Below are 17,423 nucleotides of genomic sequence, written 5' to 3' on the forward strand. Positions count from 1 at the left end.
TTTCCCTTCAATGTTTCGTAAAACTGAAGGCACTTATCCGTGGAGCACGAGATGAAACAATTCAAGGCCGCGAATCTTTCGATTAATCTTTGGACCTCTCGTTTGGTTCTCGGAGAGACCATTTCTATCAGTGCGTCGATTTGCTTAGGGTTGGCTTCTATCCCGCGAAATTTCACGAGGTAACCGAGGAACTCTCCCGATGATACCGCGAACCTGCATTTTGCCGGATTGAGTTTCATGTTATGTTGGTTCAGCCTTGCGAAACACTCTTCTAGGTTAGTTATATGATCGCGTTCGTCAAGGGATTTCACGAGCATATCGTCGATATACACTTCCAAGGTTTTTCCAAGTTGTTCGGAAAACATCCGGTTGACGAGCCGTTGATATGTGGCACTGGCGTTCTTAAGACCGAACGGCATTACTTTGTAGCAATATGTTCCACGATCGGGGATAAATGCAGTTTTCTCGTGATCGTCGGGGTTCATCATGATCTGATTGTAACCGGAGAAAGCGTCCATGAATGATAAGAGCTTGTTCCCTGCGGTTGCTTCGACCAGTCGGTCGATATGCGGAAGCAGGAAACAGTCTTTTGGGCATGCTTTGTTGAGATCAGTAAAGTCGACGCATACTCGCCACTTTCCGTTTTTCTTTTTGACTACGACGGGATTGGCAAGCCAGTCGGGATATCTAACTTCTGTTATCGACCCTACTTTGAGGAGTTTTTCGACTTCCTCATTGACTGCAGTGGCGCATTCGGGTCCCAGCTTTCGTCTCTTTTGCTTGACAGGTTTGTGAGTCGAGTCGATGTTAAGTTCATGACATGTTATGTTGATGTCGATTCCTGTCATATCTTCCGCGGTCCAAGCGAACGTATTGAGGTTCTTCTTGAGACATGCTATGAGCTCTGCTCTTAACGGTTCACGGAGATTTGTTCCAATTTCGACGCATCGCTCTGGGTAAGACTCGTCGAGGCAGATCGAAATTACCGGCTCACAGGTGGGTTCACGCTTCCCTTCTAGGGCTTCAGCTCTTTGCTACTGCCAGAAGACCTCCGGAGAGTCTTGCAATGCTGGTTCGTGAACTGTTTGCTTTTTCCGGGGGGTTTCGATTTTGGAGCTTTTTCGTTTTAACCCAGCGGCTAGGCGGACTTGCGATATTTCACGATCCCCTTGTATCGTTTCGACCCCGAGAGGAGTCGGAAATTTGAGGCATAGGTGGAATGTCGAGGGGATCTCTCGCATGGAATTCAACCATGGAGTTCCGACGATCACATTATACGCTGTCGGACCATCGACCACCAGGAATTCCACGGTTTTGGTGATGCTCCCGGCTTTGACTGAGAGATCAATCGAGCCAAGGGTCATCGTAATGTTTCCCGAGAGTCCGACTACTGGACTGGGATCGTCTGTGATAGTGCTTAGATCGATCTCCATTCTCTCGAGGGTGCTTTTATAGATAATATCGGCCGAGCATCCGGTGTCGACCAATACTCTTGCTACTTCGATGTCCTGAATCCTAAGTTCGATCACGAGGAGGTTGTTGCGAGGTTTGGCTTGACGAGCCGTTTCTCGGTCCTCGAATGACACGATGTTGCGGACAGGCGACGTGGTCATGCTGAATCTTAATCGACTGGCGGTTTTTGAGTTAGAGAATACCCCCCCCCCCCTCCTTCTAGCGCCAAACTGTGGGAACCAAAATTCGCACTGTCGATTTTAGTAAGTTAAATATGGAGGAAGGTCAAGATAACCCGACTTTCCCTGAAGGTCCGGATTCTCTGTGTAACCACACGAAATCGAAAAAGAAGAACAAATGACAAAACGTAAGTAAAAAGTCGCTCGAAGGCGTTTTATTGATTAAATGATATGAATACAAAATTCCTCCGAAAGAAGAGAAGAGATATGCTGCGACAGAAAATATAGAGCTGCAGGCAGCAAAACGTCCTAAGCCTTGCCTTGCTAGTCTAACCACCTAAGCCCTAAGTTCTCTAAGCTAACAAGAATTCTCTAAGTCTCTAGATCTCAGATTTTCTCTCATGGCTCTGCCTCTTCCCCAAGTTTCTTTATATACTCCTCCTAGGTCGGTCTATTCTCCCTTTGGGCCAGATCTATCGCGAATCGGGCTTTTTCCATTTTCGTCGATCTTCCATGTTTATCGGGAAACTTGACATTTATCTTCGGGAAACTTGATATTTATCTTGTTATGTAAAGATAAACACAAACCGTCATACTTATCTCGAATTTAATTTAAAAAATCGTAAACGGGCCGCTTGGTCATGTTTGGGTCCTTCTGGGCCATTCTTTAGACTTTCGAACCTCTTACGATTTTTTCGAGAAAGTACTCTTGTCACGATTTCGATCTTCTGAAAGATCTCCAATTCTTCGTATAGTTGAGATGATGGTGTTTTAGGATAACCGTCATCGTCTTATATGATGAATTGACATCTATCCGTCAACCGAAGCTTTCGCGGTTTTCCGAAACTTTCCCGATGATTCCGATCGAAACAAAACAGGAGTTTTAGATTCACGATTCTAAGGATTCGAACTGCGAGGCTCCGAGTAAGGATGCAAAGTGCGGGATTGGACTAGCATCGAGATGGTTTTATGAAGAATTGGCCGCACTTGCCGAACGGCCCGGTGCCCAGGACCATGACGTCGGTCTGGCCGCCGGAGCCCGGGGCTGTGTCGCGGGTCTGGCCGCCGGCGCCCAGGGCCGTGACGTCGGGCTAGCCACCCGCGCCCCAGGCCGTGATGTCAGGCTGGCCGCCGGTGCCCCGGGCCGTGACGTCAGGCTGGCCGACGGCGCCCAGGGTCGTGTCGTCGGCCTGGCCGCCGGCGCCCGGGGCCGTGGCTCGGGTCTGGCCGCCAGGCGTCCGGGGCTGTGTCCCCTGGGTAACCCGTTTCTGTTGTTCGTTTTCTCGGTTTTTTTCTTTTCAGCGATTGTTTTGCGGAAAATCCGTAGATAAGATATAATCTTAGCCGTTGATTTCGAGATAACCGTTTTTGACCCCAAAAATTAGCCCCCCAGCCTTTAAGACTCGGAGATGATCTTGCGGGTGGACGATATGTGTTGAAAATCGAAATCTTTGGCTAAGGATATTTTATTGCGGAAATCCATGTTACCCTTTCTTTTGTGGACAGTTTATATCGTTGATTGATGGGATGCTCGGTGACTGCGGGTCGGAATTCGTGCGCCTGTCAAGGGAGCTGGAGTCGTCGCAGGAGGCTTTGAAGCGTACTGAGGCTGTGTTACAGACCATCGAGAATGCCCATGCTGCCCAGACGTCTCAGCTCGAAGTCCAAATCGGCGATCTCGAACGTGACCTCGGGAAGACCGCGAGTTCGTTGCTCAAAGTGAAGAAAGAGAAGAAACACGAGTCCTTGGAAGTCCGTCGTCTTCAACAGAAGATTCAGAGTCTTGAGGAGACGGGGGCTCGCAAGTTGACGGAGACCGTCGATCCCCGTGATGACTTCTTCGCTCGTCTGACGAAGATGGCCATCCTGTTCGAGTCCCTGATAGCTGTCTGTAAGAGGGACTTGGCTTTGGCAGGTATCGAGGGGAGCCTAAGCGAGATCCAGCTGTTTAGAGGCAACGAGGCCCATCTCTAGATTCCGAAGAAGCTAGGCTGCTGTCGTGTAAGGAAGAGTGGGCGGTTTCCGGAGAGGACTTCGACTCGATTCTCACTGGTCTGAAATCCGTGTGCACCCTTGTACCGGATTCAGAGGGTTCAGAGGACCAGGGCCACGCAGTCGAGGATCACGAAGCTGGCGCGGATGAGGCAGGCAGTGGTGGTGCGACTAAGGGAGGCGACGGCGAGACCGTTCCTACTTTTGGGTGAGTTTGAGGATGAAGGTGATGCTCCGGGGAGCGTCTAGGTTTATCAATCCCTTTAGGGATTTTTTCTTTTATTTTGATTGTGTTTCGGCCGTCATGAGGCCATGATGTATGTTTTTAGGACTGGCCGTTGGTGGCTTTGAATCCCGGCCCTTTTCAGGGCGTTTGTTGAACTTGCGGCTCAATCTACAAAATATTATGTTTTCAAAAGAACTTCTGTTTATCGAAGTTAGAGGGACAGGGTGTGAGTTGTCGTCTCATTCCTGCCTCTCAGATGATCACCGTATCCACCGATTATACAAAGCGAGAATTTTTTCGGGTTTACTAATTTACGCGAAAATTCGTGAAACGGACAGTCTTAAGCGAAGAGACAAGTTTTGGGATCTCGTATCGGGCGTTGATACTATGTCTATGAGATGTTGAATACCAGCAAGGCTGGGTTTAGGGCAAGACCTAGGTTTACTCTCGGACTGAGGCTTTGTGATGACAAATCGGCTTTCATTTTGCCTGTTTGCGATTTTAACCTGATTCGTACCGTTTTAAAATCCGCAAAGTGTTATCGGCTTATATGTTTTGTCTGGGTACGAACCGAGCTACTTCCGTTAGGAAGTGCTAACCAAAATTTTGGATTTCTTGTATAGCACGCTATGTTATCCTTGTCGGATGTAAGAGAGCCTACCCTTAGGCGGCTTGTCTGTTTAGGACGTTAGAGTTCGTTTGTTGTGATTAGCAACAATGATATGATACCGTTTTGTAGGCGTATGGAGTTTTTGTTGAAAAATATTTGTTCGAGCACGAAGCGACGTCTCGCAGTGTTGTGAATTAATTTTTCTTATTCCATAAAAGGATTATGGGCAAAAGACCGCGAATCGTTATCGGGTGATAATTTTTTGGATGTTATAATCGTTTGGTGGATACAGGATCCGTTGTTGTAGCCGTTTAGTAATTGGCGAATTGTGTTGTTTGCAAAGAGTTTCGAAAATCGTGGGAGTATACGAGTATACGCACCCAACTCCCCCCCCCCCTTTTAATCGGGGGGGGGATAGCTGAACCCGCCGGTTAGCGAGTTGCCTACGTACCCCTTTTCGGGGATCAAGCCGTTTCGTAGTTCTTTACTCCACGTTTATGGTTAGTGGTAGTATTTCTTAAGATGCATCGCGTTCCAAGTTCTTGAGATTTTTACGTCTTGCATCTTTGTGATTTGATATGAACCTGGTCGGACCACTTTTATGACTTTGTACGGTCCTTCCCAGTTCGCTCCCAGTTTTCCTGCGTTTCGTTTGGCAGTGTTTTGGAAGACTTTACGCAAGACTAAATCGCCTTCTTTGAACCTGCGATGGCGCACTTTGCGTTATAGTACCTTGCGGCAGCGTGCTGGTAATTTTGGATCCGAATGAGCGCCTGGTCGCGGCGTTCGTTGATAAGATCGAGATTGTCCAGCAGCATGGCGTTGTTTAGATCTTCCCGTTCGGATTTTAGTAAGTTAAATATGGAGGAAGGTCAAGATAACCCGACTTTCCCTGAAGGTTCGGATTCTCTGCGTAACCACACGAAATCGAAAAAGAAGAACAGATGACAAAAAGTAAGTAAAAAGTCGCTCAAAGGCGTTTTATTGATTAAATGATATGAATACAAAATTCCTCCGAAAGAAGAGAAGAGATATGCTGCGACAGAAAACATAACATAACACTAGTAAACACTTGGACATCTAACATAAAGTTATTAGGGATGTGAGTAGCGAATAGAAGAGCAACGAAAAACATAGGTTTATGCGACTTTGGCTACATATATATTTATTTATTTATTTTTCTCACGATGATTAGATTCAGGGAACAAATTTATTTATTTATTTTTCTCACGATGATCTTTTTCTTTTTGGGCCTTCCAAGTGCATTATTGTAATACAAAACGTCCTAAGCCTTGCCTTGCTAGTCTAACCACCTAAGCCCTAAGTTCTCTAAGCTAACAGGAATTCTCTAAGTCTCTAGATCTCGGATTTGCTCTCATGGCTCTGCCTCTTCCCCAAGCTTCTTTATATACTCCTCCTAGGTCGGTCTATTCTCCCTTTGGGCCGGATCTATCGGGAATCGGGCTTTTTTCCGTTTTTGTCGATCTTCCATGTTTATCGGGAAACTTGACATTTATCTTCTGGAAACTTGATATTTATCTTGTTATGTAAAGATAAACACAAACCATCATACTTATCTCGAACTTGAATTAAAAAATCGTAAACGGGCCGCTTGGTCATGTTTGGGTCCCTCCGGGCCGTTCATTAAACGTTCGATGTTCTTACGATTTTTCCGAGAAAGTACTCTTGTCACGATTTCGATCTTCTGAAAGATCTCCAATTCTTTGTATAGTTGAGATGATGGTGTTTTAGGATAACCGTCATCGTCTTATACGATGAATTGAGATCTATCCGTCAACCGAAGCTTTCGCGGTTTTCTGAAACTTTCCCGATGATTCCGATCGAAACGAAAGAGTTTTAGATTCACGATTCTAAGGATTCGAACTGCGAGGCTCCGAGTAAGGATGCAAAGTGCGGGATTAGACTAGCATCAGGATGGTTTTACGAAGAATTGGCCGCACTTGCCGAACGGCCCACGCCCAGGACCATGACGTCGGTCTGGCCGCCGACGCCCGGGGCCGTGACACGGGTCTAGCCGCCGGAGCCCAGGGCCGTGACGTCGGGCTGGCCGCCGGCGCCCCGGGCCCTGATGTCGGGCTTGCCGCCGGCGCCCAGAGCCGTGTCGTCGGCCTGGCCACTGGCGCCCGGGGCCGTGGCTCGGGTCTGGCCGCCTGGCGTCCAGGGCTGTGTACATCTTGCGAGCTGGGGGGCTAACTGTTAGGGTCAAAATCGGTAACGAAAAAAATCAATGTCAGGAAGTTCCCGAGAAACCTGTCTAAAAAGAAAATATGAATATGGAAAACTAAAACTTTGTATTTTTAAGAACTATTGCACGACAAGCTCCTCGCAAGGGATCATTCAACCCATCAAAAGGACATTTCCCGAGCATCGAAACAACCAAACCAACATCGTCCGACCCGCCATTGGGGAAGTTGGATAAGCCAAGTCCAACTCGCGGTTCGGCGAGTTGGACGAACCTCGTCCAACTCCCCCAACAGCGAGTTCGATCGACCAATCCAACTCGACCAACATCGAGTTGGATCAGTCTTTTCCAAATGGCGAGTTGGATCAGTCTTTTCCATATACTCGTCTTGGTCAAATTTTCTCTTGTTTCATCTCAATCGGAGTAACCGTTGAAACTTTACGATAAAACGACAAATACTTATATTCTTGTATAAGTTTGGATCATGTCTATGCATTTTGACTTTAGGCTTTAGTGAATATTATACTATCATATTCATGTTAAGATAATAATCTCTTTATTAGATTTAGTATGTTCATATAGAATCTTGTCATATCAGTTACATCTCTAAATGTAATAACTTAGAGATGATATCACTACAAGAAAAATAGGCTTTACTAGCGGACGAAAAACGTTATCTAACAATTCAACAGCGGTTTAAGGAACGCTGTATCATCGCCCGTCATAGTAGGTTTGGCACATTAGATAACACTTTTTCGCGGTGCTATCGTTTCTTCGGAATCGATAGCGCTTTTCTTTTTGCAATAGTAACCTATTTAATAGCGCGTCATTAATGTTATTAGTTATATTATTAACAGTGTTTTCGAGAAGTTATTTTTAATTCATATATAGCAATTAATAGTTCCTGCTATATATATTATTTTGAAATTATAGCAGCTAATATTGATGCTATTATATAGCATATTTAAATAATTATAATATTTATATATTTCATTTTATAATTTATAAATATTTATTTTTATATAGACTCGATTTTTTTTGTTAGACATTATATTATGAAACATAAACTTCAAAGATTCAACATTAAAACATTCTTGTCAAATATTACATAATAGCATAATAGCATAACAAGTTCAAAGTGTGCTGCAACTAGCATAATAGCATAACAAGTTCAAAAGCAACAGATCTTTCTTACAATAAAACAAGTTTGTCATTTGGCCAAGCCACTGTGCTTCCAACTGCATCACCAATGTATTCAATTTCTGAGTTTGGCCTCCACACTCGTGCCCCATCGTACTCGGAAACCTCTACCCAAACCTTAGAAGCATTGGGACCTAAAGGGACGAAATGCACCTTCTCTGCTGGATCAGTTGAGAATACACGACCTAAAGCCACTCTGTGTCCAGAGTTATTACAGTCCAAGAGAGCGCACTTCTGTTTACCACCTTTGCTGCTACAGCCACTGCTGTTACTACCACTCTACAACGAAAGATAGTAACAAAGACAATCAACACAATCATCGTTGAATCAACAAGAATCACACTACTTTAGTTAAGTAATAAATAAGATGTTTCAGAAACATACCTGAATGGAATTCTTGTTTGATTCTTTTGGTGAATCTTCATCAGGTAGTAGTATCTTATCAATAGGCCATGCAATTTTCCCATGTAGGGCATCACCCATCTTGGTCATTTCACGAGTAGGTCTCCAAATAAAAGCATCAGATTTCACAACCAAATCCACTCTAAGAATTGCAGCATTCGGTCCTAGCGGTACTTGGTTCACTAGTTCAACAGGATCAGTCGACAACAATACACCCTCAGCAATTAATTCTTCTTCTGATTTCCAGTAGTCAAAGATTTGAACTTTTCCAAAAGACGCATCCGTAGGATGAATCATTAAAAAAATATAAATTTCAGTAGTCATGTATTCAATGTATATTAGGGAATATCTTAACAATATATAATTACCTCTGATCCGTTGATGTTACCATTGCTTGATAAGTCAATATCATCGTCCAGGATTATCTTATAAGCTGGCCATGCAATTTTCACTCCAACCGCCTGAGAAAGCCTAGCACAAGTTGCTGTAGGTCTCCATATAGATGTTGTTTCTACTGAGACAGACTTCACTACTACAGCAGCCACATTTGAACCCAATGGAATTCGACCAATCTTATAATAGGGTTCACTAGAGTGGTATTCTCCTTCAGCAACAACGACATCATCATTCGAAACCCAATCAAGGAGTTGGCACCTTATTCCTCCCTTGCTAATATCACTTACTTCATAGCTAGAACGATAATCGTTTTTTTTCTAACACAGACAGAAATAAAAAAGATTCTTTAAACCAGATAGCACTTAAAAGGCTATATAGTCAAAAATCTATTGTAAGGAACTTACCTTTTGGCCGGCTAAGTCTTTGACCACATTTTGCAAATCTTCAATCTTGTTGATTAGTTCTGCTTGCGTATCTTGAAGCTTCTGAACATGGGAGTCTCTAGCATGTAAGAATGCCAACTTGGTTGCAGTAACCCCTCTCCCCATCCCCCTAATTCTTCCTGGTTCATCCTTTCCTAGCACCTGAGTGACAGCATCTTCACCGACATTATCTGAACTTGACCCCATTTCACTGTCAATTCTCTTAATCTTCTCCTGCATTAACATATATAACGACTGTTGTAAAATGTCCTCATACTAACAAACTTGCAAGTAAATTTAAATCTACGAAATAAAATCATCTTACTATTGTTTCTGCAAATTCTTGACTCACAGGTCTTCCATCAGAATGCGTGTGACCAGCGACCCAAACCTTTGTTCTAGTTACCTTTCTAGGATCACTACTGTTTTTCCTCTACAATTTATATGAATTTGTTGTCAGCAATTGAAATTATTTCTAATTCCAAAGGTTTGGAAAATACAAACATACCATCTCATCTGCAAGTCGAATCATCCCTTTACGGCTAGTGGTATGAGGAATTTGTCCCTTCCTGAGTTCCCTGTATTTATCACTTTGTTCCTAAACAAGCACATTACAATTTCAGTCAATTAATATTAATATACACAGACTCTAATCAATCCACATTTTATATTACCTTAAAAGTTGTGGTACATCTTCCTTTAACCCAATTGTTCCACGCAGTCGCAGATTGTATGTTGCTGGGCTTAATTATCTGTAGTTGAGCCTTGTTTTTGGTAGCTCTGACTTTTGAAGACAAAGCTGTGGTACATCTTCCTTCTCTTCACAAGTATGCTTATCCTTCTCCCATCTTGATTCACTGCATCTTGGACAGCTGACCGAATCCTCATACTTCTTCCTGTACAAGATACAGTCGTTCTTGCAGGCGTGGATGACATCATACCCAAACCCAAACTGTTTCAGAAATTTCTTAACCTCATCTGTAGACTTAGGTAGCACATTCTCCTTCGGAAGCATGTCATGAATTAACACCAATAACTGATCAAAATAGCTCTCAGACATCCCACTTTTGACCTTAATCCTGTAGAGTCCCATGATCGCAGCAACATTCGTGTGTTTAGCACACTGAGAGTACAACGGAGTTTCTGCATCCTCCAATTTTTTTTCTGAACTCAGCTTCTTCTGGTCTGTCAATACCCGCAAACGCCTCTGCACTCTCCTGCTGAGCTGACTGATGGTCTTCACTTGCCATGAAAGCTGTTCTAAACAACTCATACGCCTCATTCTCAGACGAGTTGATATCACATGGCTTATCAGGCCTTATATCTCCGTGTTTAGACCAGAATTTACAAATCTTGTACTTCGGATCCATCCCTCTAATCACAAGATGCTCGAAAACTGTATCACTAGACTGATGGCAGACATTGCGGCAATCAACACAAGGGCAGAACATTTCAGCTGGAACACCTAAACGGCTCGATGAAGAAGACACAAAGTCACTGGCTCCTTTCTCATACTCAAGTCTATTCCTGTCGAGTTACCACAAGTGAGAGATAAACAGTTTAGCATAATGAGATATACATAAACGAGAAATTAAAAGAGTGTGAAGTGAAGTTAATACCTTGGTAACCAAACCCAAGATTTGTCCATGTTTCAGCTCCAAACCAAGTTTACATACAAGTGATTAACTTTATCAACCCACAAAGAACAAAACAGAACGAGAGTCCTTAAATGGAATTGTTTTGTTACTAATTTTACCTGATAGATTTTTTGAACTTTGATTTGACCTAGCTACAAAAGAAGACAACGGTGTTAATAAACCCAGCAAATTATAATCTTCATCGAGAAACCTAAAGAGCACAAAAACGATACCTTAATCGAAAACTCTGGAACGAAATCTCCCTGCAACAGAGAGCACAAAAACAAATCAATTAAACATGCAATTAAATCACTACTACGGAAGAGATTAACGGTTAACAATCAGAATTGGAGACAATGTGAGAAAACCCGAGTTCACCTTCGACAGATTGGAGATGGATTTCGATCAGAGGGGACGTGATTTTGCCGATTCTGGATGAGATAAGTAAAGAGCTTGATAATTGAGAGTGAGATTTGATGTGAGCTAGATTCAGAGAAATGAGAGGTTTTGGTTCCAGATTATCGATTGAATGGAGGAAATGGGGGAGACACAAACGAGAGATGGGAGAACCCTAATTTTTGGGGGTTTCTATTTTTTTTTTTTTGGAGCTTAATTAATTTTAGGAGCCAAAAATTTTCTAAGTGTCGCGGGCATTACTGCGCTAACTAAAGATAACAGTTTTTATGTTTCTTTGCTATAATATATAAGCATCTCCTTCAAAACCGTACGCTTATTTTAATTTTTTTAAGTCGACATTCGAACATAGCGTCTCGTAAAAGGCAAATGCTATGTTTAAAACACGGGTATCAAAAACATAGCATAATCGTAAAAAACGCTATTCTGGTATGCTATTAAAACCCATTAGTTATATTTCAACAATTCCACAACTTTTTAGCACTCTTGAATCTCAGCACGTCATAGATGGACATTCAACAAGGGTGGATAAGCGCAACTTTTTTTACAGCGTTCATGGCACGCAATGTCGGTGCCACAACCGACATCGCAATTCCGGTAACATATGATCCGTTGGTCTACTTCATTCGACAAGGGTGGGTAACCACAAGTTTTCTTACAACGTTCATGGCATGCATTATTAGTCTCACAGCCGACATCGCAATTCCGGTAACATATGACCCGTTGGTCTACTTGATTCACCAAGGGTGGGTAACCACAACTTTTCTTACAACGTTCATGACACGCATTGTCAGTTCCACAACCCACAACGCAATTCCGGTAACATATGACTCGTTGGTCTACTTCATTGACACCTATAAACATCATAAGAATCATTATTTTTAACTTTAATATTATATCAGTCAAATAATTATCAAAATAACCCGATAACTATAGATTTCGATTAATAGTTTTCGAATTCATGATATGATTATAAATGTAGGGAAATGCTTATATAATATAGATTGCTAGTTCTAGCTACTTGTGTCGGAATGCTGAAAGGATGAAGGAAAAGCACATCTGAAGACACAACTCGTGCAAGGTATAGTTTTTATGTTTTGACATAAGGACTTGCAGACAGTTTCCTGACACTCGGTCATAGTTTTTGCTCTCACACCCATTACTACCAAAGTCATCACCATTATTATCTTGATCATATTTGATATTTTTGTGTGTTTGTGTTTGCTAGTTTTTATCAACTCTGAGTTATCTCAGGCTTATATAAAGTTCAAGATTTCTCTCATAAGATAAAAAAACGCTATGGCTTGGAACATGTGTCAAAATATTTTTCTTTTAAATACATTAAATTTCTTAGAATATAATCTAAAATAATAAAAATTGTTTGATATTTTAACTGAATTGTAACTATTTTTACCATTCATAGTTCCAATAAAAATGACAAAATTATAAGTAATTTTTACCAGAATATCTAAAATTAATCACAGAAAGAAATATTTAGATTAAATGAAGTTCCATATGTCTCTCACGAGGTTAAAAAAAATCTTTAATTTTTTGGATTGCTACATGTGTCAAATGTGTCAATCTATATTTTAATATTTTAAAAACATTAGGTTTCTTTGAATATAATCCAAATTAATAAATACAGTTTGATATTTTACCTGAATTTTAACTATTTTATGTAAACCTTTAATCATTTTATGTAAACTCTACCAAAATATTTAAAATTAATCACAGGGAAAAAATATGAATTATGTATTTTTTTTTGCTACCGATAATAAGAGAATATTAAATTTAAACAAATAAAATTATTAACAAAAGTATTTCTGAAGAGTCAAAATTCGGTCATATGATTTTTCAACCAGTTTCCAATATTTTTGTAATCTGAAATAAAAGTAAAAACTGTGGTAACTGAGTAAATAGGAATCTATTAAAATCAAGCACCACATTTAAAATACAAGTTTAAACATACATTTGGAAATAGAAATATTTTTTACAAAAATTGAATGTCAACTTGGAACTTTAATTGGTTAGCACTAAAAGAACCATAAAACTACAAATGAATAAAAATGAGTTGATATAAAGGAACGTAATCTAAAGAATAAAAAGAAAAATATGTAGACACTGAATGAAATAAATGTTTCTTATGAATGAAATCACCATAATGAATAAGTTGACTCTATCATTTTGAAAACGAAAATTCTTCTTAAAATATCATATACTATTTCATATTAACTTGAATACTTTAATTACTTTTAAAAGTTATTGAAATCAAATCAATGTAGAAAAACTTAACAATATTAGTTTCGATCATACTATTAACTAGGTGAACGACCTGTACATATATAAGAGCATTAATATAATTATTAGATTTTATGGATGACACTTCTAAACTACTATAATCAAAGATAATATATATAATAATAAAGCAAATCATATATTATAAATTTATATGTATGTGATATTTTTTTTTGGTAACAAACGGCTATTCTATTACTCAAAGATGAGGTGATCTGGGTAACCATACGGTAATAGAACAACCAATAAAACAAAGCGATCTATGAAAAGTACGAGCATTCCTAGCTAGAGAATCAACAATTTCATTCTGCGTTCTAGGCACGTAGCTGATCTTGAAGTCCGGATAGCACATCTGAAGAATTTGAATGACCTCGAGTTTCGTTGAGAAGTTTGGCCAAGCTTGGGGGTCCTTTATCAATGTAATCAAATTCTTGCAATCTGTCCCAAATCTTTGACAGGTTGAATGCTGAATCATGATCTCCATTGCCCATTTTAACGTTTCTAGTTCCGAGTGTAATGATGTCTCACCCATTCTTAACTTCTGTGTCCCTATACGTTGGATTTTTCCTGTGTTATCCTTCCAAACCCATCCAATGCCGCTGAATTGATCTGTGGAAATCCATCAACCATCCACCATACAAATATTATCTACGTTTATGGCTTGTGTTTCTTCAACAATTGGTGCCTGTGGAGGAATATATATATATAATGATGATTATATGGAATATAAAAAATATTATATTTAATGTTCAACCAAAAAAACCCATTGTTATATTAATAGTTTAGTATTGTTATACCATGGTATATAAGTGTTTTAATATATATATATATTACTATATAGAGTCTATTAAGAGTATTTACAGGTTCAGGTGCGTTCTGGAGAAATATGGTGATTTTGGAGTCTTTTGAGGTGCAGAACTGCATAAACGCATCAGATGTTTAGAAATGGATGGAGACCTTCCCACCATTAGATCAAACCCATCTTTTGACACAAGATATAAATTTGAGTTAGCTTTCCAACGTCACTGATTTGAGGTCAATCTGCATCCTGTATTAGAGGTTATGTCTGTTTTACTGAAGAGTGGTCAGTCTGCCTCGCGAGAGGAAGCTGTTGAGGAAAGGAAGGACTGTCGATCGATATTGCATCACTGTTGTCGGTCGACAGTGATCCCAAAAAACAGGACAAACCTGTTTCGTGACTATTTTAGGCCCAGAAGTCACCACAAATTACCAATATACCCCTAGATGACCTGAAACCCTATTTTACTGTTTTCTAAGACATTGTTAATGGCTAGGCTTCATACGATTCTAGAGAGAGAGAGATTAGGATTGGAGAGAGAGATCTCTACACCTTGAGAGAGGGAAGATCTTGAACTTCCTTTGTTTCTTTACTCTATTCTGTTTATTTATCTATTGCAATATTATTCAGACCATCATAACCATGTCTTTTATGAATATATCTGAGTAATTTCACTGTTAGATTTAGGTTTCTCATAAGATTGATATATGTATTGCTAGCTTAAATTGTTGTTAGGGTGATTTAATTAAATCTTCATCTAGTTGTTTTTACTACTAAGTTTAGGGTTGATAAACCATAAAACTTAATTCTTAGGATTAATTGAGATCAAGCCATTGCTTGACTCAGTACCTGAAAATAACTAGTATGATCTAACTGACTAGATACAGACGAGAGTTGATCTAGTGAGCTAGAGTATACAAAACAAACCAGTCCGTAAAGCTTTCTGGAAGAAGTATAAATCGACCCAGCGATAGCCCTGTCGATCGATATTTTGAAAGGTGTATCGATCGATATTCATAACAAATTATCGATAGACACTTTCTCGTGATTAACATTCGAGAGTTGAAATCCGAGATCCAGATTAAATAATCAGACTGTTATATCTTAGTTTGAATTCAAGAACAATTAATATCAATAAACTCTTAAAAACCCAAATTAAGTTATACTCATCATACCTGAGAATATACTTAAATCTAGCTATTGCTCCCAACTGTTAACAACCTCAAAACAAATCAAACGAGCAATAAACTTGCTCACCAATCCATTTACTCCTTTAAAACTTATAAACCAATTAATCTAGATTTATTTCAAGACCATAATCTATTGTGTATTCAAGACCATAATCTATTGTGTAATCCTAGAGACTCTGTGGATTTGATCCCTAAGTATTACATCCGAACTTCTTATTTGAGAGAGTAATTCACTCCTTAGGGTAATTTGAGTGATATCCGGGGACTCTTTCTTATTACCATTATATTAAGTTTGGAATTTAGTCTAGATTTTGTTACTGAAGCTGCTTAAATTTTTCCTCTTTCCCTGCTGACACGACACTCAGGCAACAACATCGAGCGACGGATCGACTAAAAAGTCGATCGACACTCTGCTACCAATATTGATCGACGCCATCCTGCGGAAGCAGGTAAGTCTGTTGTTACCTATTTCAATAATTTAAAAGTAGTTCTAGAAGATCAAAAAGGTCTAGTATGCAATGCCTCAAACCAAATGAAATATAGACATAGGGCTCCAATTCCTATTGGAATAGCTGTTGTTTTGAATGCTCCCTTTCCTATTGAAGATTTCAATAGACCTGATCGGTTCTACACTAACAGGTCTGCGATCCATCCTCCAGCAAATCAAAGAAAAGACTTTGAACTGAAATCTAAATATATCTCTCTAGTAAGCCAGCAACCCTTTCATGGTCTTCCTCATGAAAACCCCATAGACCATATCAAAGCACTTGAGGACTTTGTGTCTAACATCAAGGTGCATGGAGTCTCTGAAGACTACCTATTTTGCAAATTCTTCCCGCACTCCCTTGGTGGAGATGCGAGGCACTGGCTGAAATAATTGCAGCCAGGATCTTTGACTTGCTGGAGTGATATCAAAAGCGTCTTCCTCAACAACTTCTTCGATGATGCACGAACCGAGGAATTTAGGAATAAGATCTATAATTTTTCTCAAGGCACTACTGAAGCTTTTAAGGCTTCTTGGTTGAGATTCAAAGCCTACCAGCGAGACTGCCCACACCATGGTTTTTCTGAATCCAGCTACTTAATATTTTTTTTTAGAGGTCTCAACTGGACATACCAAGCGACTTTGGACGCTGCGAGTCAAGGAAACTTCAAAACCAAGACACCTGAAGAAGCTAAGAGGCTCATTGAAAATGTGGCGTCTAGCACTAGTGCAAAGAAGACTGATCTCGAGAGGAGGAAGATGGCCGAGAATTCGAATGGAGATCGGATATCTGAGGTGAACGAAATATCATATTTAGCTCATGCTTTTGTGATTGGAGATGAGCAAGTTAGGTCTACCGGTGATAGTCATAATTTTCTACGTGAAGGAGATGAAGAAGAGCATGTAGATCATCGATGAAACTGGCTTTCGCGACAAAAACTTGTCGATCAGCAGCGAAACATGAGCTTCACAAGGACCTACAAGGTAGAGCAAACTCATAAGAGAAAACTGGAGTATATGATGGAGTAAGTTCTGAAAGGCCAGCAGAAAATGAGTGCGATTCTCGATGAAAAATTGGATTCCGTGTATTCTGATTTACATGATAAGTTTGAAACGTTGAGTGACCATGTCAAAAAATTGGATAGCCAAGTTGCGCATAACGCTGAGTTTGTCAGAAGGGATGAAGGATTCCTTCTTGGAAGAACTGAAACCAACCCGAGACGTCAAGTCTGTGCTGTGTTACTAAGAAGCGGAAAACGCCTTACCCAAGCACTGCAGAAATCACTTCTGCAGAAAAACCCCCTGAAGCTGAGAAGGCAGCGATTAACCTAGATAAAGAAGATGAGGAGTCCGAAGAAAATGTGGAAATAGATCGATAAGAAGGGAATGATTTCGATCGACCGACTGCGGTAAATATCGATCGACAAAAAGAAGGCAATGTCGATCGACACTCGACTCCTGCCAAGTCGGCAGTAGAGAGAGTGTATAGGACTTTGCCACCCTTTCCTCCTAACAAGACGCA

General features: G+C 40.4%; 2 protein-coding genes across 2 annotated transcripts; both read right to left on the reverse strand.

Annotated features, from left to right (window-relative positions):
- Positions 1 to 1,034: 1,034 nt before the first annotated feature.
- On the reverse strand, positions 1,035 to 1,613 carry LOC125607255. The gene has a single exon (XM_048777150.1). It carries the CDS (start codon positions 1,611 to 1,613, stop codon positions 1,035 to 1,037), a length of 579 nt encoding a protein of 192 aa, XP_048633107.1.
- A 6,247-nt stretch (positions 1,614 to 7,860) lies between these two features.
- Positions 7,861 to 13,960, reverse strand: LOC125607256. Its single transcript, XM_048777151.1, has 3 exons — positions 13,702 to 13,960; positions 12,155 to 12,373; positions 7,861 to 11,987 (listed from the first exon to the last, which is right to left on the reverse strand). Exons 1-3 carry the CDS (start codon positions 13,958 to 13,960, stop codon positions 11,635 to 11,637), a joined length of 831 nt encoding a protein of 276 aa, XP_048633108.1. The 3' UTR covers positions 7,861 to 11,634.
- Between the last annotated feature and the right edge of the window lie 3,463 nt (positions 13,961 to 17,423).

This window comes from Brassica napus, chromosome A3, assembly GCF_020379485.1.
Source record: "Brassica napus cultivar Da-Ae chromosome A3, Da-Ae, whole genome shotgun sequence".
Classification (NCBI taxonomy): domain Eukaryota; kingdom Viridiplantae; phylum Streptophyta; class Magnoliopsida; order Brassicales; family Brassicaceae; genus Brassica; species Brassica napus.

What these genes read in the sequence shown, in the direction of transcription:
- LOC125607255 (XM_048777150.1), bottom strand. Translation starts at nt 1,613, where the DNA reads ATGACCACGTCGCCTGTCCGCAACATCGTGTCATTCGAGGACCGAGAA.
- LOC125607256 (XM_048777151.1), bottom strand. Translation starts at nt 13,960, where the DNA reads ATGGGTGAGACATCATTACACTCGGAACTAGAAACGTTAAAATGGGCA. An exon ending in TTCTCTAGCTAGGAATGCTC is followed by an intron (nt 12,374 to 13,701) that starts GTACTTTTCATA and finishes GAGATAACTCAG; the next exon opens with AGTTGATAAAAACTAGCAAA. An exon ending in CTTTCAGCATTCCGACACAA is followed by an intron (nt 11,988 to 12,154) that starts GTAGCTAGAACT and finishes TGATGTTTATAG; the next exon opens with GTGTCAATGAAGTAGACCAA.